This window comes from Talpa occidentalis, unplaced genomic scaffold (assembly GCF_014898055.3).
Source record: "Talpa occidentalis isolate TD23 unplaced genomic scaffold, MPIMG_talOcc4v2.1 talOcc4.10, whole genome shotgun sequence".
Classification (NCBI taxonomy): domain Eukaryota; kingdom Metazoa; phylum Chordata; class Mammalia; order Eulipotyphla; family Talpidae; genus Talpa; species Talpa occidentalis.
Window position 1 is genome coordinate 12,504,077 of NW_023600993.1, and position 25,290 is coordinate 12,529,366.

General features: G+C 35.6%; 1 protein-coding gene across 10 annotated transcripts in view; it reads right to left on the reverse strand.

The window, feature by feature from the left end:
* Window positions 1–25,290, reverse strand: part of ANKRD28 (ankyrin repeat domain 28) — a 130,107-nt gene that overhangs the window by 14,611 nt on the left and 90,206 nt on the right. For all 10 annotated transcript variants that reach the window (XM_037524665.2, XM_037524675.2, XM_054690226.1 and 7 more), the window contains 12 exons: window positions 24,754–24,832; window positions 23,774–23,888; window positions 20,254–20,336; window positions 18,270–18,333; window positions 16,694–16,762; window positions 14,781–14,921; window positions 8,250–8,361; window positions 7,256–7,282; window positions 6,782–6,856; window positions 3,818–4,019; window positions 835–922; window positions 240–357 (listed from right to left, as the gene is read on the reverse strand). In XM_037524665.2, the coding sequence (XP_037380562.1) occupies window positions 240–357; window positions 835–922; window positions 3,818–4,019; window positions 6,782–6,856; window positions 7,256–7,282; window positions 8,250–8,361; window positions 14,781–14,921; window positions 16,694–16,762; window positions 18,270–18,333; window positions 20,254–20,336; window positions 23,774–23,888; window positions 24,754–24,832 (1,173 nt within the window). The remainder of the gene's footprint in view (window positions 1–239; window positions 358–834; window positions 923–3,817; window positions 4,020–6,781; window positions 6,857–7,255; window positions 7,283–8,249; window positions 8,362–14,780; window positions 14,922–16,693; window positions 16,763–18,269; window positions 18,334–20,253; window positions 20,337–23,773; window positions 23,889–24,753; window positions 24,833–25,290) is intronic.

Sequence of the window (25,290 nt, forward strand, 5' to 3'; positions counted from 1 at the left end):
ACACCTCTGACTGTACCCAGTGCATGTGTAAATAAATAAATAAATCTTTAAAAATAAATAAAACAATGGAACATGTTTACAAACAAAAAAAAAATAAAATTAGCATTCAAGAACTAAGATACTAAACAGTGAAGATCATTTGGTAAAAACTTAATGAAGAGAAATATACAAAACATATTCAATTTAGGTAAAATGAGGTCATATAAACCTCTCTGAAAGGAAATGGGTTTGTTGCTTACCCCTCTATGCAGTGCTGTCCTTCCCCATTTATCTTTGGCATCTACATTTGCGCCTTTGTTCAGCAGTGAGTAGACACAGTCTGTGTGCCCGTTGAGCACAGAGAGCATCAGAGGCGTCCTGAGCAGCAATGGGAAGAGGCACTTCATGAAGCACAATTCATCGGCATGCTAGCTTGTTTTTCTAAATATGCCCTTTTGTGGTATCTTTCAAGTATGCGCAAATTAAGAAACTGTATTTGGTATCATTTAATTACATTATTATAAGATCACTAAATCAGGGACCAAAGTATTAAAAATTAAACATCCTGGGCCTCCCTGGGGGCGCAAGGGGTTAATCACCACACTATGAAGCAATCCGCCCCTGGCCGGCCAGGGAGCTACCCACATGGCACGGCAGACCTCTCCTGTCTCGCCCACTGCTCCCCTCAGCAGTATATTTCGGTCAATCTGCCTGTTCTACTCCCCACTCTGTCTCTGGTGAATCCTTTCACCCCCCACAACTCTGGCCTGTATCCCAGCTCTTGTATGCATAAATCAATCAATCTTAAAAAAAAATTAAACATCCTAAAAATAATTGAAAATTATTAAAACTTACTGTCCATTTCCATCTTGAATATCAACTGCATTCTGAGGTTCTGCATTTCCTACTAGTAGCCGTAAGCACTCTGAATGGCCATTTGTTGCTGTAAAGCGATTTTTAAAAATTTCAATAATTATATGTAGTGATAAAACAGAACATGCCCCTCTCTAAAATGTCTAATCTATAAACATATTTTCTAGATATAATTTTGAAATAGTTTCAATGAATTTAATAGGCAAGGTAACTATCTATAGCTACAAAGCTATAGGGACTTTGTTGATAAAATTGAATAAATTCTTCATAGCAAATCATAGCTGGCAGCCATCCCTCCTCATCTGCCCCAATAATAACGCTCTGCTGGTGGTGGTGTGGTCAGGGAGGTGGTCTGCCCCAAGCCAAGAGATGGAATCATTAGACCAGGCAGTAACAGTAACTCCACTTCCCTTCACCAGTGACTGGTTTCAGGTTAGTGCTGGTCTAGTTTGGACCACTGAGATGTTAAGAAGTATGGAGGGCTTCTGGGAAGTATTTTTATAGAAATTAAAATTTTAAATTTCATTAAATAATGAAAAATCCCTTTTCTTTCCTGATCTTGGATGTGATCCTGTAAAGCAGCATCATTCTGTGACATCAGCACAAAGGCAAGAGAATAAGAGAGTCGTTCTGAACTATAATACGAATGAAAACTAAACCAACCCTGGAAGTCCACTGACCTCTTTATGTAGTACACAAAATGGGCAATGGTGTAAGAAGTTGCCTAAGGAAAATAATAAGCTCTTAAAATAAATGCTCAGCAAATCTAGGTCCTACTCATAATACAGTTTGAAGTTTCAAGAAATAATAAGCCATATAACGATGCAATAAGTAGTACCTATCACTAGTCTTCCTAATTAAAAGATGACAAAATTAGTTAAGGCAAAAGCTAGATGCCTAATATGCTACTGTATTTTTAACAGCTATACTAAATTATACTAGTTATTAAGACTTGTGGCTCAGGGCCTCCCGGTGGCGCAGCGGTTGAGCGCTGGGTTGCGAAGCTGCCCGCATCCTCTGTGGCGCCGGTTCGATCCCCGGCTGCTCCCCGGCCACCAGAGGAGGGTCCCACATGGCGAGCAGACCTCTCCTGCCGCCAGCTGCTCCCCTCAGCAGTGTACTTCGGTCCTTCTGCCTGCTCTGCTCCCCGCTCTGGCTCTGGTGAATTCTCTCACCCTCCCACGCTTCTGGCTGTACCCAGTGCTTGTATAAATAAATAAATCTTTAAAAAAAAAAAAATCTTAAAAAAAAAAAAAAAAAAAAAAAGACTTGTGGCTCAAAATCCTTCCACCTGTATGGGACATCAGCCAACAGCTGTCTTAGTAATCACTTACAGAGTCACTGAAACATCCCACTTGGGGCTGCTGCAAGGACATTTAGTTGAACCCATCATTTAAAACTCAGGGCAGAGCATTCTGAGTTTTGATAATACCTAAGTTCAGAGCCCAAAAACCAATCATAACATCACTGTGGGAAAGGGCTGGTTAACTTCCAGGGAAAAATTTCATGTCTCTTAACAAGATTAGTGAATACATGCTCCCCAGCAGACCTCCAAGTGTGAAAAGCTTCTACAGAAACAAGGTTTGCATTTAAATAGTTAGGTGCTAACAGAACCCTGCAGCTCTTTCAGAAGACAGGATTTATGTTAGACTGCATAGCATTGGTTAGCAGCTTCTGGGGCAATGGCAACCTCTGTTCAATATTTATCCATTAAGAGTTCAAAGACTCTATGAAAGCTTTAAATTGGCTCTGGGGGGAAAAAAAGCTCTGCAAATGCTCTATTTACAGTTTTTAAAACTGTAGAATGGTAACTTTACTCTTTTCAGAATAAGATAATAGAAAATGATGGTATTTTGATTACCATATAGCAATTTATACCCACACATTTACCACAAGTTTTAACACATTACTAAAATTTTTGTCTCTGAGCCCTGATTATCTGCTGGTTTTTGAAAGGCTGTGCTGGAGAGACAGTGGCTGTTCTGTAAAATGCAAGTTTCCAAAAGCACCAGAAGCAAAGTCTAAGACCTATATTTAAATTTGCCCTAAGTATCAGTCCATAAAACAGATCAAGTGAAAATAATCTAATCATATACATAAAGATGGCCAACGAGAATGAGAAAAATACTTGGCTAGGATTTCTTCAAGTATATCAGTCTTGGTTACTTAAAATTAAAATTGTCTTGTAATAAAGTGAGCCTCCCTGGTGGCACAAGGGGTTAGCACTAAAGCTATTCGTAGCCACTGCAGCACAAGTTCAATCCCTGGCCAGGGAGCTAACCCATGCGGCACAGCAGACTCTCCTGTCCTACCCGCTGCTCCCCTCAGCAGTGTATTTCAGTCAGTCCGCCTGTTCTGCTCCCCACTCTGACTCTGGTGAATCCTCTCACTATCCCTGTTACCCCCACACCTCTGGCCTACACCCCAGCTCCTGCATGCGGATTTATTTTAAATAAATCTCTAAAAAAGAAAATTTCTAGAGAGAGTGTTGTATTAGTACCTGCCATGAAACATAGCTGGTACCAAGTCAAAAATGACATGGCGATAAACCTACACCACCACAAAAAAATCACACATGGAGTAGTGCTGGTGTAATGTAGGTATAATTTGACTAAATGCTAATGCTGGTAAAGGATGTCAAAATGTTTATCAATTGCTAATGAAAGCACATACCAATCCAAAATCATGTCCATCAGAAATGAGTAAAAATAACTGCCTTATTTTGTTCAGAATTAAGACTTACTTCAGAATTAAGACTTTTATGGAAGTCCAATCTCTAAGATAACTAATGATTTATAAAGCAGCTACAATCTTCTTGTTGGCTTTTCCCTGAGTAGAATCATTTGACCTTTCAAAAAGCTACAACTGCTACAACTACCAGAAGTACAATAAACAAAAAATTAAAAAAGAAAATGAGTATTAGATGAAAAGTGGTAAATAAAAGCATGCATAATATTTAACATACCTGCAGCGTGTATAGGGGTTCTCTTCAAAATGTAATCTTTCACTAAGATCGAGGCTCCCTGATTAATGAGTACATCCACACATTCAACATGGCCCTTAAATGCTGCAAGATCTAAGGGTGTTCTTCCACTACTATTTCTCACATCAAGATCTAACAAAGACTGTACCAACACTTCCAGTGCTTGATGGTGACCATGATAGGCCTAGGAGTAAATAGAAATATTAATTAGAAAAATATTTAGACTGACTTCTCAAATACCTTATAAAACCTGTTTTCACATTATATACAAGACAATCCAAAGCTTCTGTATTGAAAATTCAGAAAATTAACTACAAATTTTTCTAATAATCAAATAGTCGGCTATAGTGCTAGGGACTAATAAAAAATTCAAATGACTGGTGATCTTTTCATAAGTATACAGTGTATGGCTCATGACAGACATTCAATTGATGTCTGACATGCTTTCAGTTAAAGCTTTTATTCTAAGTCTAATTCCAAAGCCTGTATTCTTTTTCTTTTTTTAATTTTTTAAAAAATATTTTATTTTATATAATTCTTACATCATTTTTCATTTTTGAGCAAAGAGAGAGAAACCCAGCCTGTATTCTTAATCATACTTCAGTGCTCTACAAACTCCCTGATACAATTTTACAACTTTTCCTAAAGAGTCAGCGAGCAACTGAAGTTAAGCTAGTACTTGAGACTTCTATTTTCTCAAATTAAAACTACCTCACCCATAACATAAAACATTTCTTCTAGCACAGAAATATATGGACTGAGCTCTGCTTGAGTAACTGCCATAGACAAGCATTGTCTCAACTGTATAAAACAGCAAGAAGATTTAAACGCAGTCTGATGAAGGGGCTTCCAGATAATTCATTTCAAAAACCAACATGTCAAATGAACACCTATTATTCTCACAGAACCAACATGAAAGGAATGTTCTCTCCAGTTCACTTACACCACTACTTTGTAGCTAAGGGACTATCACAAGTCATTTTCCGGTACCATTAAGACCTACAGCTCAGCAGGTTGCTAAATGATCAAGTGCAAACTGAAAAATATAAAATTCTGCCACCATTGAGTTAAATCTCGCGTGCTCTTGATCTCAAGAAGGGAGTTTAGCTAGGGCAGGACCCCACATCCCATCAAAGGGCTGTAATGCTGTTTCTGGCAAAAAAATGTCAGAGAGTAGCAGCAAGAGGTAAGTTTCTCTAGCTTTACTGATCTCTTTGATAGTTCTGTGTAGGCCACTTGACTACTGACAAACTTGACTGCCTCAAAGATGAAAGTGACTGGAGAGCACGGATTTCTACCGTCCTAGGATCATATATAATCTGCATTACCAGGTCAATGAAAGTATGTTTCTAAAATAAAAAACTTTGTGTAAAACAGTATATATGTAGGAGATATTTATAGAAAGAAAAGAGAAAATAAGGATAACAGGAGCCATGATTTGCCACAGAGTTCTTCCCCTCGTGGCGAACAGGGCTGAGACAAGAAATCTATACATTTAATATGCACAAAGAGAAACCAAGACCAACTTCCTTAAACACCAAGCCAGTGTGTTTTCACTGCATCAAGTTGTTTCTGCTGGGAGAGTTTGGAAGGGAAAATAAATCACTCCTAGTAATTCCTGAAAACCTCTTAGGGATATAAAATATATAAGTGACGATAAAATCACAATTCATTGAGCCTAATTAATCATAATTTGTTTCCATTTCAGTTTAAAAATACTACTCAGCAACACACCCAAGTTAATAACAGCACTATTGACAAAAACCATGGAGCAAAAAAAACCAGGTTTTGGGGAGAATCAAAAAGCTTGTCAAAGTGCTTAGTCTGGCACCTAGCTTGTGCTCAGGAAATGATAGCACAAATACTAGAAGGATGATGATGATGAGGAGGAGGAGCATGTAAGAATTGTCTAGTCAACTGCGCAGACTTTACTTCTTGCCACCAAGAGTAAAATGGTTATTTTCTCCAAGCTGGCATTACTCTTTCAGATTACTTATTTTCTATGCAATCTGGGAAAAGTAGATACTGTTTCCAAAGCCCCAAAGGGCAAAGAGGAAGGAAGCTTCACTATGTCTCCTCAGTTATTTAGAAGATGGTAAGAAATACTAGTGGGGTGAGAGAGGCAGAAATACAAAGCAGAAAATTCAATGTACATGTGTCAGTATTAGAAACATGGAAGATGAATACTAAGATAAAAAAATACTACATGTGAGAAGAAACTAAAGAATCACCAAATTTATAGTAATCCACATTAACTTAAGTATTTTATGCTAAAAAGCATTTTTACTTCAAATCAGAGGTCACACAAATAGCTAGTGACAGTACCCAAGTCTCTTGATTCTCAAAGTCCCTCCCTCTGCCATCTCCCCTCCTGCTCCAACTGTAACATGCTTTGTTGAGCTACACTAGGCTTTGCTTGACATTTCTTAAATTCATTTATTTTCTTGTCTTCAAGAACTCTTGTTCTCTCTTAACCTTCTCCTCTCAGTGACTGACATTTAGTGGAGAAATACAAGTTACCCGTAAGCTAGAAGCATAAGCAACTGAAGTATCAGTGGACAGTGGACATAAGTTACTACCCCAAAATCACAAAGCAAAAAGTTGTAGAAATACCATAGAAATTACGGTGTTTCACTGTTAAGTTACCTGCTTAACAAGTTAGAAACCATTCCAGGAGGACCGAGCATTTTCGAATTTACATCATAGGTATATTCTAACCTTAAGAGCAGGCCCTTGGTGAAGCCCAATACCATTTTGAGGGGCTTGTTTTCATTTAAACAAAACCTAACAAAAGTACACTGAACAATTCTTTGGAAAAAGTTAACATTTTAATTTCATGATCATCATTACATGGAACAGAAGTTCTGGGTACCAGTTTGAGTCAAAACAGAGAGGAGATATTCTCAGTAAACTAGCTATGAAACTGGTTATGAAGGCAGTACTCACAGCCAAGTGTAAAGGGCTTATTGTGGCTCTATTATCTGAATCACTCAGCATGTCTGTTCCTGAGGTTTCCATTAACTGAAATAGAAAAGCAGCATTTTAAATGTCAGAAATGGCATTTTCAGATATACTACAGCAGTTATTCCTGTTTCCCTACTTGAAGTTAAATCCATGAGTATAAATTAACATTTGAATATGAATTTTAAGATACAAGACCATTACATTGTGAAAACTAAACTCAGCAAGCTCTATAGATCACTGTGAAATTGTGGAAAGAACCAGAGCACTGAGAGAGAGCTATAAACGGTGAGCTTCAGGGAAATGCTATTTAATTACTGTCTCCCTGCTTACATGATTTATGTCATTTATCTTAGTTCCCAGGAATATGTAAAATTGGTCTCAGTTCTAGTGCGAGCAAAATGAATACTTATAAAATTTTGAATGGCAGGGGGGCAGAGGGCATAGCCTAATACTTACAACATCTAAAGGAGTTTCACTTGCAATCTGAAATAAAAATAAAAATGTTTAGGTCAGAGGTATTCATATGCATTAAAGAGATAAATGTCAACTACATTTTTCTACTTAAATAGGATTTTGTTGTATTTTATTTGGAACATGTGTTTTCTTTCCCTCAAAAATTTAAGTCTTTTAAATAAACAATTGTACAATATAATAGACCACAAAACTATATATACGGTTATAAGATTTTAGTCTAAAGATACCATGATAACCTAAGGAAATATTTATTTGTAGCAGGAATCTAACTGTTGTATTAAATACATCAACCTCCTTTTTCTATCTTTTATGTCAACTCTCCTTGCATTTTACTTCCTCCTAAAGAGAAGTAACATTTAATACAGTTTATAAGGTAAATTAATGAATATAGTTTCTAAAGTAAGCCTCAAATCATAGAGAATTCTTTAACCTGAAGCATTTGTTATGCACTGAGTATCTTTTATCCCTTACTTTCCCTATGGTTTGACAAAGTGGGGTGAATGGTATAAATATTCAAGAATAAGATCACAGTTGAAATAAAAACCCCATTGCAGAAGCAGAGTCTCCCTGATCATTAGAGACTTTTAATAGAAAGAATGGACTTTTCAGAATGCCCTAGGAATCTTCCTTTTACAGGAAAATTTATTTTTCACATAAGATGCAGCTACAGTTCTTCAGAAACTTCTCAAAAACACTTATTTTAAAACACAGGGGAAGTAAATGCTACATATACGTGAGTTAAATATAAGAGAAGGAAATAAGTAGCCCTGATCAGAGAACCAATTTTCTTTTCCTCCTTTCTTTCTGAAAGGGAGAAGTGAATTAGATTTCTTACTGAGGCAAGTATGAATTTAAGAGGTATATGGGTTCTAAAAGTATTAAAAAGCAACAATCAGTTTCTTGATTCTTTTATTAGCATTATATTACTAGAATATAAACTCACATTAGTTCTTACACAGAAATTCAGGACTCTTACCAGCTGGAGACACAGACGGTGACCATAAGCAGCTGAATAATGAACTGCATTGTATCCTTGCTTGTCCCGAATCCCTGGATTTGCATCATTTCTTAGTAAGTATTCCAGGCACCTATATAGAGCAACATTTTCAAAATATTTTCAGCATTTTAAAATCATACATATATCTATTTGCTACATAAATTTGCTATTTCAACATTGTGTCATAAAATATTAAAGCAATGTTCATAAGAGAATCTTCATTCAAAGAGAACACCTCCAATGTCTGTTAGCAAGTTTAGTACCACTATTATGGTATCACCCACTCCATTTAGAAAATGTGTGATTGAAAATTAACCTCTTAGCGGTGGTGAGCATGCAATGTTGGCAGTATTACTGCTTATCTATTTAAAACACATGAGAACAGTTATCTCACTAGGAAGGTCAAGAAAATGTAAAAATATCCTCAAGGAAATCAAGGTCAGAATTTGCTGACCTTGCATTAGAGGACTGAGAAGTGCAGAAACAGTAAAAGTGGAATGTAGGTAGTAAGAAAAGATCTTCCCATGGGAGATATACTTCATTCTAGTGCTATTAAAATATGAGAAAAATAATTTTTAAATATTCAGAATTTACTACAATTTTAATAAATTTGATTGATACTATAATGAAAAAAATGTACTTAGTTAGAAATTAAAGGATTTGTCCCTAGATCTAGTTTGATACAAAAGATCCTGAGATGGGCCTCCCTGGTGGTACAAGGGGTTAAGTCTCAGCACTAAAGATAACCTCAGTCATTGCAGCATGAATTCAATCCCCAGCCAGGGAGCTAACACACACGGGGCAGCAGACCTCTCCTGACTCGCCTGCTACTCCCCTCAGCAGTGTATTTCATCAGTCTGCCTGCCCTGTTCCCCACTCTGTCTCTGGTGAATCCTCTCACCATCCCCTCCCCACCCCTACCTCCCACCACCTCTGGCCTGTACTCCAGTTGTTTTTTTAAAGATTTATTTATTTATGCATACAAAGAACTGGGGTACAAGCAAAGGTGTGGAGGGAGAGAGGATTCACCAGAGACGGAGAGAGGATTCACCAGAGACAGAGTGGGTATCAGAACAGGCAGACTGACTGAAATACACTGCTGCGGGGAACAGTGGGCAAGTCAGGAGAGGTCTGCTGTGCCATGTAGTACTCCAGTTCTTGCATGCATAAAATAAATAAATCTTAAAAACAAACAAAAAAACACAACAAAAGATCTTGAGGAAATCATTTCACCTTTATGTTGAAATGATCTCTGTAGAGACCATTCCTGTAGGAATACAACTAAATATAATCTGAAGTCCATACATGTTCAAATTCAAGTCTGATTATTCATTGGTAATTTTTCTAATATTTCAATAAACAATTCCACTACTAGGAGGAAAAAATCTATAATTAAACATTCCTTGTTAAAAATTCAAGTTTCTAAAAGCACTGAAATTATATAAAAAGAAAAAGCAACTCTGAAGCAATGAAACTGATCATTAATTCTGCCCTTCATTCACATATATATGCATATGTATATGTTTTCTTTTCAATGCCAACCCTGTTTTCTTTCAAGTTGAATTGCTTAAAACCCTTTAGATCTTTCTCACCTTCTTCTGACAAGTAGGATTTTAATATTTTAAGTACAGCTAAAATTATTAATGAAACATAGTCAACTGGTTTATCACTAGGACCAAAAAACCAAAGTCTGACTCTGAAGCAACAAGACTAGTGTTTTCTGGTGTTCATAAACTAGTTTTAAAGGCACTTTATGAACAGACACTGTCAGTATGTAAAATGTCTATATACAACCTTCCTAGATGTCCAGTTCAGTGGTCAATGCTCAGGAGAGAAGAAAAGACCTGGAGGGTTAGAGGACAGTTTAAGTGCTTTACAGGTACAAGCATTTCACCAAGGGTACCATGTTATCTTTGAATTCTCTAGTTATAAGTAAGACAGAAATAGTTCTCCTTACTGAGACCTGAATACAAGGTAGATTCTATCATTCGAACAAACTGTTTTAAGGTAACTCACTGATACAAGAGTACTGAAAAACAATTTAAGGAAAGCAAAGCAAGGAAGTACATTCACGTTTACCTTCTAAAGTAGGAGAACACATCTCAAAAGCATTGTTTACAATGTCTACTTCCAACCATACAGATTCAAATGGTTTGAGGTAATTTAACTGTTATACAGAAGTTTTTATAAATTTTATTATTGTTCTAATTTTCTACATTTACATTACTCAGATGATTGGTCTCCTGGAACAATATAAATAAAAACTAAGAGTTAATTCATAGTGACTTTTCTTAACTATTACATGAGATAAGCATTACCCTTAATAAATGAAAAAAAATTACTGATGCCCAGGAAAATTAAATGATTTGTTCTAAATCCTTTGGCTAAAATATGTCAAGGGCAGGCCAAATTCATTGTCCTTTCCATAACACCAAATGCTTCAACATAGGGGATAATGACCTAAGAGTGACTCTTTAACCCAGGTGTTTATAAAATAATGAATCACAAAATTACTTTATCTTCAAAATCTGGACCTCATTTTTTTTTTTTTTTTTTTAATAGAGGCATGTTATTTATTTATTTATTTGTTTGTTTGCTTGCTTTGTTTTTATACATGCACTGGGTACAGTCAGAAGCGCGGGAGGGTGAGAGAATTCACCAGAGCCAGAGCGGGGAGCAGAGCAGGCAGAAGGACCGAAGTACACTGCTGAAGGGAGCAGTGGGTGGCAGGAGAGGTCTGCGCACCATGTGGGACCCTCCTCTGGTGGCCGGGGAGCAGCCGCGGATTGAACCGGCGCCGCTGAGGCTGCGGGCAGCTTCGCAACCCAGCGCTCAACCGCTGCGCCACCGGGAGGCCCTGGACCTCATTTTTAATTTGCAAAAAAGGTGAAAGGGAGGAGTCTATTCTGATTTTTCATCATTATAAATTAACACATACTCATTTTCTAAAACTCAGAAAATTAAGAAGTGAAGGTTCTCTATAATTATTCTCCTTCCCCTGAAATAAACTGTGCATGCACTGTCTGAAGGATTATTTATGGCAGTAATACAATGTATATTTTGTTTTTTCACTTAATGTTAGACAAATTAACTTCAACACAAGTAAGCATATGATTTATAGCAGAGTGCATTTCAAATTATTTAAATTTCTCTTACATTGCCCCTATCATTCATGAATTCCCACCTCGAAGTTCTGGCAAAAGTTCAAAGTGATTTAATTTCTTGAGACGCTTGGAAGGTCAAGATCACTCAGCCCATGGGCAGAGGATGTAGCACTGTCACCTGAGGCCCTCATTTCCTACACTGTACAGATACACTGTGTCTATTCTTTAAAAAAAAAAAAAAGATTAAGCATGGTTTTAAAAATACAGCTAATATTTATAGGAAGATTATAATATGCCAGGTACTATTTCTAAGCAGTCCCCATATGCTATACTTTATATGGCTGTCATGAGTTAGGTCACACTACCTCAATTTCCAGATGAAATGGGAACAGAGGTTAATAAGTCAAATACATTTTTCTGCACCACCACAAACAAAAGGGAATTTATGGATTTGTTTTACTTAGATTTATATACAAAAATATCAAATACTTAGGGATTAATCTAAGGATTATAAAACTTAATCTAAGGATTATAAAAATGGCATGATTCTATTTACATAAAGTTCAAAAACAAGCAATAAACCATACCATCAGAAATCAATACATGATATTGTGAAAAATGCCAATTATCATTAAAGATGAAACCTATGTGGCCATCTCTGAACAGCAGGCATGAGGACTTCTTCTTTACATAGAATCAGAAAATCAACCCCACCCGTTCCCCTCATAAACACCACATGAGCATGACTTGCTCAAAGTCAGTCCTATTTTCTTCAACTGGCAAAGAGAATTTTATTAAAGTTTGATACATGTAATATGTTTCTTTTAATAGCAACTGTATATTTGTTTGCCTAGTCATAATTCTACACAGAATGCAGCATCAGGATGACAAGGTGACGAACAGAATGAGTCAATAAAGATTTCATGGATTCTTCCAGTATCACTGAGAGTGAGGATGGAGGGACACAAAGGAGGGAGAATAAGTAATTATTTATGTCACTTCTGAACAGCACAAAGCCAGTGTCAGAGTGTTAAAAATTCCAAACTATCAATTTTCCCTTGGAAGATTTATAGGTGGCAACTGATGCCGACAGCAGATTAATGAACAAACACAAAACAACAAAAAATACACATTATTGAAAACAGAATTTGGAGTTATGGGAAACTTGTTTCTTCTTTGAGGATATATTCCATTCTTGCTTTAGCAGAAGTATAAATTAATTAGGACAGATTCTCTTATCCAACCTATTCCTTTGAAATTTAGAAAAATGAAACATTATCCTTTAATGCTACTAATAAAGCTTCCAAAACACACTGGAAAGATGCCTCTGATATCCTAAAATGGTTTCCAAGGAATTGAATCACTGAGTTGATAAATGGTGGCTTTCAACAGGATCTCAGCAATTCTGGTATCTTACAGATAAGAAACAGAGGCTCCACGAAACTGAGCTAGGTTCTTTTACACCATGATTTCATTAGTTTTTTCCCATAATTCTAAGAAGTATGTTTCTTTTTAATTTTACAGATGAAACTTTTGCTGACCACTTAAGGGGGAGTAATATAAATTGCCCAAAATTTAAAGTGCGCCTCTCAGTTCATGCTTTCCAGTCATCAAGCTGCCTACTGTGGATACTGAAAATCGTCTTAATAGTAAACATCACTAGCCTACTGCTCAAAACAGCTTATCTTAGATGTGAAAACTAATGATTTTTTTCACTTTAGTAACAGTACTTTTCTCCAGAAAAAGTAGAATGGCTTAAAATAAATCCACAAATCCCAAAAATATTGTTATTCTCTTGCGTGGGAGCAGTGACAAAGGACTATAGAAGGTGGTAATAGTTATTTAGGTATAACCTATTTCAGGAAAATTTATCAATCAAACCCTGAAACTACAAAATTTACGAATCACAGGATAATCGACTACCCAACTTTATAAAAACATTTTCTGATTTACAGTCTTTATCACACATTTTCATTATATGGCTACTATCAAAAATACTTCAAATAATTTAATTTATTCCCAAATCTCTACATATCTAAGCTATACTGACATATATGAAGTTGCATAAAGTGGCATATTCCTGCAAATAAAAAATACACTTTACTATAGCCTTCAACAAAACAAGAATTTTAGCCACAATTGCAAAATTACAAAATATTGCTTATAGAAATTGGTTTGAAATTACAGAATTTATAATAAATTAACAATCGTGAATAATACTGTCAAATTATACTTTCTGGGGATAAAAATAACCAAAGTAAGTTCTATTTTATTTCTTTTCTTTCTTTTTCATATAGCTTTATTTTTTAAAAAAAGATTTATTTATTTATGCATACAAGAGCTGGGGTACATACAGGCCAGAGATGCGGGGGGTGAGAGGATTCACCAGAGACAGAGTAGGGAACAGAACAGGCAGACTGACTGAAATACACCGCTGAGGGGAGCAGTGGGGGAGAAAGGAGAGGTCTGCCCCGCCATGTGGGTTGCTCCCTGGCCGGCCGGGGATCGAACTTGTGCTGCAGAGGCTGCAGATTGCTTAAAAGTGTGGTGCTTAACCCCTTGCGCCACCAGGGAGGCCCCTGTAATAGCTCTATTATAAATGCAACTTCCTGGAGTATATTTTATAAACTTTTCCCAGAAATCGTTATCCCAGACATACGGAGAATACCGTAGACAATGAATATCTTTCCATTGTCTCCATTGAGTTTATTTTCTTTCAATAAGACAACATATATGAAGCACAATAAATGGGTCTGAGCAACTTTGCTGACTATTACTTATGAAAGAATTTAGATGTCACTAATTCATTTGTTTTTATTCATTCTTGTCCAACATTGACTTAATCCATTATTTAATTTACTTAGCGTAAGCAACATTCAGTGGCAGCTACATGCCAATTTCTGCCGAGTCCAATCACTCCCTTTTTCGGTACCAATTCATTAGGATTCCTTGCAAATCTTAACTCTCTTCCTGTGAAAGAGTCAGGCATTCCGACAACCAATTCTTCTGATATTGTCCATATCTCCTTTCTCCCTTTCCTTATGATATACTTAAGGCTGCTACTTCCGAGAAGTCAGAAGCAAAAAAACCACAGCTCCATGAAAATACACTGAGGTTTTTTAAAGCATATTAAGATGTGCTTTTGGCAGATAGTATGAGAAGGGGTCTTTATCTTTCTTCTACCAGATCAGTCAATAAAGGTAGAATATAGAGCAGAAATAGTAATAGCTATGATTTAGGGATAATTACGAAGCAATTTATTTTCCATAGTAGAGACTCAGGGAAAGATAATTAACAACAAGAAGTACAAAAAGGAAATACAAATTTGCACTAAGAACAGTTGTCCATATGGAAGATGCTGGTTTATAGAAGTAATAATCCTTCATTCTCACTGCATGATACTTACTTGCCATCTGTGTCTGAAGTAGCTGCATAGTGCAGGGGTGTGCAGCCTCTTTCATCAAGGTCATTCACACTTGCTCCTGATCCCACAAGAGCAAACAGGCACTGGTAATTGCAGTTGGCAGCAGCATAGTGCAGTGGAGATCTTTTGTGCCCATGTTAATATAAAAAACAAAAGCCAGAGACATACACCTGTAAACAAGAGTGTCCATCCACAAATACTGTTTATATCGTGAGGCTGAGATTGATTTTTACCCCACACTAAGTCTTTTGGAGCACTGTACTGAAAGCCAGGAGGAGAGGATCACGTGCCAGAGACCCTTTAAGAACCAGAAATAAGCAGCAGCACAGCTAAATTATTTCACATTCCCTAGATAGTAACAATTCCAGTCTATTCAACGAATTACAGCCTTCATCTGCTGCCCAGAAACTTGAGGACTTTCATTTTAACAAAGGTTCCCTTCTTACTAATAAAAATGTTCCACAGTACAGAGGGAACAGCTTCTGTTCATGTCTCAGTAGAGAAATAAAGGGTAAGCAAAAAAATAGAAGCATTAGAAAGAATGTTCAGTTATATCAACAAATGGTAGAGTTATTATCAGATTTCTCACAAAAAAGGCATAGTTCTGGAGGATGATTCATCCTAAGAATAAGAGCACAGCTATAATTTCTAAGACTGAATATTTGCAGTCTATTTCTTTCCAGTTACTGATATGAAACAAGGCATAATTTTTACTAATACATTTACCTAGTGAAAGGACACTAAAACTTAATTTTATCAAAAAAATCTTATCAAGATATTTCTAAAAATGCAATTAGCCCTGAAATATTTTTAAGCTTCTACAGAGTATGCTTCAGAAGCAAAAAGTGCTTCAAGTGTTATTACTAATATAAGAAATCAAAGTTTAATTACAAAAGCAAATCAACTACAAAAATACTGTATTAGAAAGCTAAACACAGTGACTTTTGATTTTGCCTGGCATCAGTTCCTTCCATTAGCAGGCTTATGAGAGCAGACAACTCCTCAAAGTAATTATGGGCTCAAATAGTAGTATTTTCCCTTTCTTTTTTATATGCATTTGTAATATCCTACGATACATAATTCTATTTACTTATGCAGTGGCCCAATCACATGCACTGAGATATTTACACAAATCCTTGTGACACACACACACACACTCTTTCCTGTAATACACTTTGATATATATGATTCTCAAACTCTTGACACACAGAAATCTGCTAATACTGCCAATTTTAGTTTTCAAACCAATTCAAACTATCTTCAATTCTTTCCTGTATGGTACAAACACACTCTGGGTCAACTCCTATTCAAAGTAATTTAGTAAATAATGGTGGCTCTAAGTATTGCTAACACAAAAGATAGTAGTGAGACTGGGGCTGAAAAATGAAAATAAGAATGACTACAGAGGGACTCTGCCATTTCACATGTCTGCTGCAGATCAGCATGATGGGGTATATGGACATGTTGGCATGTGTACATGTATACGTGGGGAGGTACAAAACAAGGGGAAGAAAAATTACATATATACTTGTAAACTATTTCCTTCCTTTTTCCAGTGCTGTGAAACCACATATGGGCAAAGGTCTAGGTGCTGTATGTTTCTTGAAGGAACCTAGAAGAGTTTTACATTTCCATGGCTATAATTATGGCAGAAGGAATGATATTAATAGCTACAGAGGTGCTCATACAGGAGAGCTGTGGCTCTGACCCCAGTGGAAGAAGATAGTGGGTGAAAATGAGTATTTACAAATTAGCAACTTATTTGACTCTCTCAACAAATCAGGCTCACAAAAGATGTTAAATTGTTCAGCACTAGAAGCCAGTATGAAGGTCAAATGAGTCATCAAGTAAATAACATTAATATGCTTCTATAGAGAAACTGTATCACACCCTACCTCCCAAATTTGTCCTTTTTGTTGAAGTCTGCACCAGTATTCAGAAGAAGGTTTAGGCACTCCAAATTCCTACACAGGGAAAATACAGTTAGAAGACTTAATGGTCAGTAATTTTATAATGAAATTGGTAGGTTTTAATGAATACAAAAGCATGATTTCAAATGAGAGTGAAAATTAATAGACAGCATGATTTATGTTTTATGATATATAAACACATTTTAAAATTCATCTTATCTAAAAGTTAAAAAGTTAGGTACATACATATTGGCACACTGATAGGGAATTAAAAATGAATCACATTGTCACTGTTTAAAAGGAGTTCACAGGCTTCCCTGGTGGCGCAATCTATGACAATCCACAGCCACTGCAATACCAGTTTGATCCCCGCCCAAGGAGCTACCCACATGATGCAGCAGACCTCTCCTGTCTTGCCCGCTGCTTCCCTCAGCAGGGTATTTCAGTAGATCTGCCTGTTCTGTTCCCCACACTGTCTCTGATGAATCCTCTCAACCCCCGCACTTCTGGCCTGTATCCCAGTTCTTGTATGCATAAATAAATAAATCTTTTTTTTAAAAAAAATAAATAAATTTAAAAAAGGAGTTCACATTTACAAGTTCCTGAAGAGTTTTCAGAAATCTTTAAACAAACTTCAAACAACATGGTTATAACTGAATGGTTTCTATTTAGTTGTTTTTAATACTAAAATGAGTCTAAAAAACCAAACTACAAACACAGATATATCTTTAGTTAAAATTGTAGGGGTGCACATTACATGCATGTTACTTCGGTAAACTTAAATTTATAAACCTGAACATCAACTTACAACATAAGTTACAAAGAAAACTAACTGCCAAGTGATCAGACATTCATGTTTGTCTTTTGTCACTCTCTGTAGGGCAAGCAACATGGAAACTAGGGTTTTAAGGTTCTTTGGTGACCTTGGAAGAACAAGAGGACCCAGTCAAAGATTCACACATCAGTTGCAGAGATGTAGAAGCATGCTATTAATCTACTGTCTCTGTTAATCTTGACTCTACATTTATATAAGACATTTAATTCAGGTAACTTATTAAAAGGACGTTTTACTTCACAGACCAAGAATTTTAGGTGAAATTTGTCATTGCTTAGCTTTCCACAGTAGTAATATTTAAAAGTTAGTTCAAAATCTTTTGAGCTCTAATTTTCCTTTTCCTATGTAGGCATGGGCACAGCCAAGACATGAAAGGACAACCAACATTTCCCCTTTGTAATTATGATAAAAAATGCAAACACCTATTTGGAGAATACTAGTTACTTGATGATGTTCTGATGTTACTTATTCAGAAATAATTTTCTCTTCTAGAAAGCATTACTTCTGTATATTTATTCCATCTTTCCCATTTACAACTTATGACTTAAGTAGAAGATGAAAAAAGCAATTTCTTCTATTCTGGACTTTCTTCTCCCAAACCACTCCTGTTACATTTTATTTCTGTTTTGTGGCAGCCCAGAACTAATAAAAATAAACAAAGACAAGAGAAAAACCACTATGGTCAGCTACCCTTCTCTTAGAAAAAGAATGATACTATTAACATACCCTCCAGCTGCAGCTGCATGTAGACAGGTCCTGCCAAAATCATCTGGGGTATCTATATCAAATCCTACAAGAATGAATACACCTTATGTATATTTAATATTACAGATGTTATTTTGTATCATATCAAGAATCACCTCTCAACTACAAACAAAAACATAAATTCCAAATAGGTAAAAATTAATGAAAATAGATTAATAGCATCCAATATTACCAAAATAATTACCACTAAAGAACTGGGACTTTTTTAGGGCAAGTGCTGGAGTACTCATTTAAATGCCACTGGAGACAATGGAATATTTTTCAGCATTAAAAAGAAATAAAGGCATTTATTTCTCAAACCCAAAAGAAGGGGGTCAGTTCTAGACCACTGCAGTAAAGCAAATGTAGAATAAAAATAAAATTCGGCGTGGCAGACCTCTCTTGTTGCGCCTGTTACTCCCCTCAGCAGAGCTTTCAGTCTGTCTGCCTGTTCTGCTCCCCGCTTTGTCTCAGGTGAATCCGCTTACCCTCCCACGCCTCTGGCCTGTACCCCAGCTATTGTATAAATGAAAAGTAAATCTTAAAAAAAAAAAAAAAATTCATGTGCAACAAATCACATGAATGTTTCCCACCACATATAAAAATTAGTTTTACACTATAGTGTAGCCTGTTAAAGCGCGAAAGGATCTGTTTAAAGAAAAAGAACAATGTTGACACCTATACTTAAAAATATTTTATTGCTAAAAAATGCCAACTATCATGAGCTTTCAAAAAGCAGTATCTGTGAAGTGCAATAAAATGAGGTGTCTGTCAATATACTGATACATGTTATATAACATGGATGACCCACGAGAACATTATGCTAAGGGAAAAAAACCAGCCACAAAAGACCACATCTTGGGGGATTACTTTTCTATAAACTGCCCAGAATAGCCATATTCAAAATGGAGACTGTCAATGGTGTTTCTTTTAGGAAAGATGAAATGTTCTAAAAGCGATTGCAGTGATCAAACACCTTTGTGAATATACTAACAAGCACTGGACTCTAACTTGAAATGGGTGAGTTGTATGGTATATGAATTACAATTTATTAAGGCTGTCTTTTTTTTTTTTTAGAAAAAAGACACAAGGAATTGCTACCTATACATTATAACTACCACCGAGAAGAGATTTTCGTGTTCTCTTATAGGCATGTATATATTTTTAAAAAGAACCTCGAAACAGAATTAACTCACTTAAAAAATTTCATTAAGAAAAACTCAGAATTGTCAGTATTACAGTATGTTAATTTTTACTGATACATTCCCATAATCCTTTCAGCAATCATGAATATACAAAATCTATTCAGCTTTCTGAACACAGAATATCACTTAAAATCATATCTTATTATTTAGTAATCCATGCATTCTATAAGTACCATAGTTTTGTAAAAATATTTATAGAAAGCTATTGATCCTATTTTGTTTCAAATTAGTTAAGAGTAATTAGATACGGCAAAATTTCACAAACTCAAAAGATATATATAGAATGGCTACTGTCTTTTAAAAAGCAAGCATACAAATGAAGATATTTTGCTCCTAGACATAAAGGGACAGAAAATTCAAGACCAACATTCAATGAACTGAAGCTTCTCTAGAAGAATTCCACATTCTATTACCTAAAAGAAAGAGGAGGAAATTACTAAATATAAACCTTTCACAGAGCAGAAGAGAAAAGTGAATCTTAAAGGACCGATTATCTTCTAAGAGGGGGTTAAAAAAATTACCCACATTTGGAAATATCTATATGTAATTCTGAAAAAGCACAATAGAAGGATTGTATTAAAATTTGAGGAGCTGGGGTTACAAAAAATTGGAGAATCATGTGGATATATGTTAACTAGACTTACTGTGGCTATCGTTTCAGTGTATAAAAATCAAATTAAGATATCTTACACTAAAATTTGTAAGTCAACTTACACATTAACTGAAAAATTAAAAAATTAGCCTCTGAAGAGTTCACTTACCAGAAGAAAGAAGTTTCCTGCAGCAATCAGAAAAACCACTCAAGGCTGCCAAATGGAGGGGGAACATTCCATGTATGCCACGCCTGAAGTAAATAGGATAGTATCATTGTAACGCAAGAAATAGTCCATCAATTCAGTAAGTTATAAAGAAACTACTTAAAAGTCAAAAGATAATTAGGTGAATCACAATCCATAACACTCTAGAGAGCAATCTGACAAAAAGTTCCAAGAGCAGGGTCTTTCAACCTCAGCTTTATTTCAAGGACTTGGTTGAAGGTATGCATATGCAGCTATCCTGAGAATACAGGACATTCAGCAATATCCCTGGCGCTATCCATACTAGACGCCAGTTAAACACTCTCCCTCTCAAGTGGTGACAATCAAAAATGTCTCTAGCCATTTACCTAGAAAACATCCATTCTCTCCACCGAATGCCATTAAGAATCATTACCACAGGGCAAAATGTGCATATGTTGCTGCAATAATTTTTGTAATAGTAAAAAATAGAAGACAACTTATGTTTGTAAGAAGAATGACTAAATTATTTCTATAATAAATTTTATAAATGAATTAGAGTTATTTACAGAGACGTGGAAAAAGAAAATGCAACTTATATGAACATGGCTAAATAAACAACTTCATGTAAAAGTAACAGTTGCAAAAAAGGCATATAATGCTATTTAGAGAAAATTAGATTTAAAATGAGTTTATAAAAGTGTGATAAAAATTAACATAGGAATGATAAACACTGATTTAAGTAGGATGTTTATTACTATAGAGCATGCAAGAGAATCCATCATTTAAATAAAATCTCACATAACAACTTCAATACAGAAAATAAAAGTGAGCTTTTTTATGAAAGTATGAGGCAAGGGATCCATTGTAGTCACTACCAAGAAATCCTGAGCTCAGCAGCAGAGTCTGAAAACCAATTTTTTTTAATTTAAATTTTATTTTTATATCCCCCTTACAATTACAACCCCCTTATTTCCCCGACCCCCAGCCCCCATAGTGTCTGGAGTGTCTCTGGTTCATAGTTGTTTGTTGATTTTGATATTTTCTTTCTTATAGTTATTCTTTTTCCTGGTCCCTTATTTAAGTTTTCTAGATTCCTGCTATGAGTGAAACCATCCGGTATTTTTCTTTTTCTTTCTGGCTTATTTCGCTGAGCATGATCCCTTCCAGCTCCATCCATGTTGCTGCAAATTGCATGTGTTTATCTTTTTTTGAATGCTGAGTAATATTCCACGGAGTATATGTACCACATCTTCTTGATCCAGTCATCTATTTTTGGGCATTTGGGTTGTTTCCAAAGCTTAGCTATTGTAAACAGTATTGCTATAAACATAGGGGTGCAGGTGCTCTTTGGAATTGATGTTTCTGTGTCCTTTGGGTAACTACCTAGGAGTGGAACTGCTGGATCATATGGAAGCTCCATCTTTAGCAGGCTGAGGAATCTCCACACAGCTCTCCATAGTGGTTGGACCAGTTTGCACTCTCACCAGCAGTGCAGGAAAGTTCCTTTTTCTCCACAACCTCGCCAACATTTGTTGTTGCTAGATTGTTTAATATGTGCCATTCTCACTGGTGTAAGATGGTATCTCATAGTAGTTTTGATTTGCATTTCCCTGATGATAAGTGATGTTGAACATTTTTTCATATGCCTGTTGGCCACTTGCATTTCCTCTTCAGAGAAGTTTCTTTTTAGCTCTTCTGTCCATTTTTTGACTGGATTATTTTCTTTGTTTTTGTCGAGTCTCATCAGCTCTTTGTAGATTTTTGTGATCAGTCCTTTATCATTAGTGTTGTGTGCAAAAATGTTCTCCCAGTCGGTGGGGTTTCTCTTTGATTTGGTTATTGTCTCTTTTGCTGTGCAGAAGCTCTTTAATTTGATGTAGTCCCAGCTGTTTATCTTTGCCTTCACTATCACTGCTTTGGGTGATGTGTCTGTAATGTTGTCTTTGATGTGCATATCACGTAGTGTTTCGCCTATATTTCCTTCTATGTATTTTATGGTTTCAGGTCTTATGTCTAGCTCTTTAATCCATTTTGAGTTGGTTTTTGTGCATGGTGTGAGGTAGTAGTCAAGATTCATTCTTTTGCATGTAGCGACCCAGTTTTCCCAGCACCATTTATTGAACAAACTTTCTTTGCTCCAATGCATATTCTTTGCTCCTTCGTCAAAGATTAGTTGACTGTAAATCCGTGGGTTTATTTCTGGATTTTCTATTCAATTCCATTGGTCTGTGTGTCTGTTCTTGTTCCAGTACCATGCAGTTTCGATGATTATGGCTTTGTAGTATAGTTTGAAGTCTGGGAGTGTGATGCCTCCATTCCCTTCTTTTTTTTTTTTCAGGAGAGCTTTGGCTATTTGGGGTTTTTGGTGATTCCATATGAATTTCATCAATAATTGTTCTATTTCTTTGAAGAATGACATTGAAATTTTTATAGGAATAGCACTGAATCTGTATATTGCTTTTGGTAGGATGGCCATTTTAATTATGTTTATTCTTCCAATCCATGAGCAGGGGATGTCTTTCCATTTCCTTGTGTCTTCTTCTATTTCTTTTAACAATGTTTTATAGTTTTCTTTGTATAGGTCCTTTACCTCTTTTGTTAGATTTATTCCCAAGTATTTGATTTTTTTTGTTTCAATAATAAAAGGGATGTGTTTTTTTGATTTCTTCTTCAGATTTATTGTTTGTGTATAGGAAGGCTACTGACTTTTGCGTGTTGATTTTGTATCCTGCCACTTTACTGAACTGATTAGTTGAATTAGATTTTCTGTGGAGTTTTTGGGGTTCTCTATGTATATTATCATATCATCTGAAAATAGTGATAGTTTGACTTCTTCTTTTCCTATTTGGATTCCTTGTATGTCTTTCTCTTGGCTTATTGCTCTGGCTAGGACTCCCAGTATTATATTGAAAAGCAGTGGTGAGAGTGGATATCCTTGTCTTGTTCCAGATCTTAATGGAAATGCTTTCAGTTTTTCGCCACTGAGAATGATACTGGCTGTTGGCTTGTCATGTATGGCCTTTATGATGTTGAGGTATGTTCCTTGTATCCCAAGAATTTCAAGGGCTTTTATCATGAATGGGTGTTGCACTTTGGCAAAAGCTTTGTCAGCATCTGTTGATATTATCATATGTTGAAAACCACTATTTTTATAGATAGTATTTAGATGAAAAAGTACTCAGTGTGAAATGTTTTTTGGTGGGTTTTTTTTTTCTAATCTTAGATTAACACCATAAAAATTAAAGGCTCTGATCAAAACAGCATTATTACTCATAATCTAGAAAGAACCGGGGTAGAAACATGTAAATAAACTCTAAGCTGGCTTACCAAATGAAATTGTATTAAATATTTTATCACACTGTCAGCACAAAAAGGAGAGTTCAAGCAATTAGTATAATACTGAGCTCAAAATTCACATTTTTCTCAAAATATCAAGAAAACTGCAATTCTCTTCCTTCTGTGCTTCCCTGTCACAGTTATCAACATCTTTGTAAGTACTTACTTTGCAGTGTCAGCACCACTTGTAATAAGAGTGTTGATTAGCAGCTCATGGCCATACCGTGCTGCTATGTGCAAAGGGGTGTTTCCATTCTTATCTTCACAGTCGATTACAGCTCCTGCAACAAAGAACATAGGATCTGACACTGAACTACATAAAGATCAAGTCAAACCTATTATGTGTAAGTAACATAAAACTGCATTCAAGCACAAACTAATGGGTACAGCAATTTAACTAGATTTCATTCAGAGAACATTTATAGGGCCAGGTGCTCAGGTTATAGGTTACTTAAGAAGGTCTGTAAATTGAGCACAGATTTTTAACAAGTTTGAAAATGACAAAAAGGTTCTGGAGCCCGTAAGTTTGGAAATCACCATATTAAAACTAAATTGAAAACAATTCTTCAGAGCAAGACTATTCAGAGCTTTAATGTACACACTGTATGCATTAGGGTATAATTAGTGCTTAACTAATTATTTGACCATGAACCTACACCTACTTTCCCCTGCAAAACCATCACACCTATTATGTTGATGACAAATACTAAACAGTTCCTTGGAACATGGTTTGGGAAACATTGCTTTAAAGAACTGCAATTTAAATTCTTTTTATTTAAAAGGTTAGCTGAGCTAATACTTCAAATGCAAAAGCATACAAGTTAAAAAATACATAAAAATCCTACAAAGAATTCAAAATATTCAAAAGGAGAAAAGGTATATGCAAGAGTTTTGTTAATCTATAATACAGACAGCAGTTGTAAGTTAATTTTAAGAGAAGTCAAAAATTGAGAAATAAAACAAAAGTAAATGAAAAACAACTATGAAAGGTACGTATTCATGGGATATAGTACTTATTATTTGATTTTCATAAACTCTGATAGAACTGAAAATATCCAGACTGTTATGACAATTCCACAATACCATTCATTTTGAAGATTTTTTTTTCTACATTTAAGAAAATAAACAAACAGAAATACTTTTTACCACTCTGGATAATGGTTTGTGATCTGGAGAATCTACCGTGGAGGGCAGTCATGTGCAGTGGGGTTTTCCCATCTTTGCTCTGGGGGGGTAGGGTGGGGGGAAAGAAATTTGAAATTAGTGTAATATCCATAATATTTAATCCTTAATTTTATTTTGAATATTCTCTTGCATCTTTATTTTGTACAATTATTACTCAAGCATTAAGTTAAATTGAATGCCTAACGAGGTAAAACAGCTGTTCAGAATTACAAACTAATTTTTTTAGCATGTGTATCTTAAAGCGCAAACATATAAAAAAACTCAATGTTTATAGTATAAATCAAGTATTTGGTGTATTTTATCTGACCAAAATTTACAGAAGAACAGGGTGGTATGGAAAAGGAATATGTGTTAAGCAGTACAATCAATGCAGTTGAACTGATATTACTTAAGGTTCTAAAAACCAGACACAAATTATCTTTTAAACTTCAGTCATTTTACCTCTATGTAGTACTTTGTAAAACAACCAATTAAAAAAACACAGGCAAATGTCAAGGT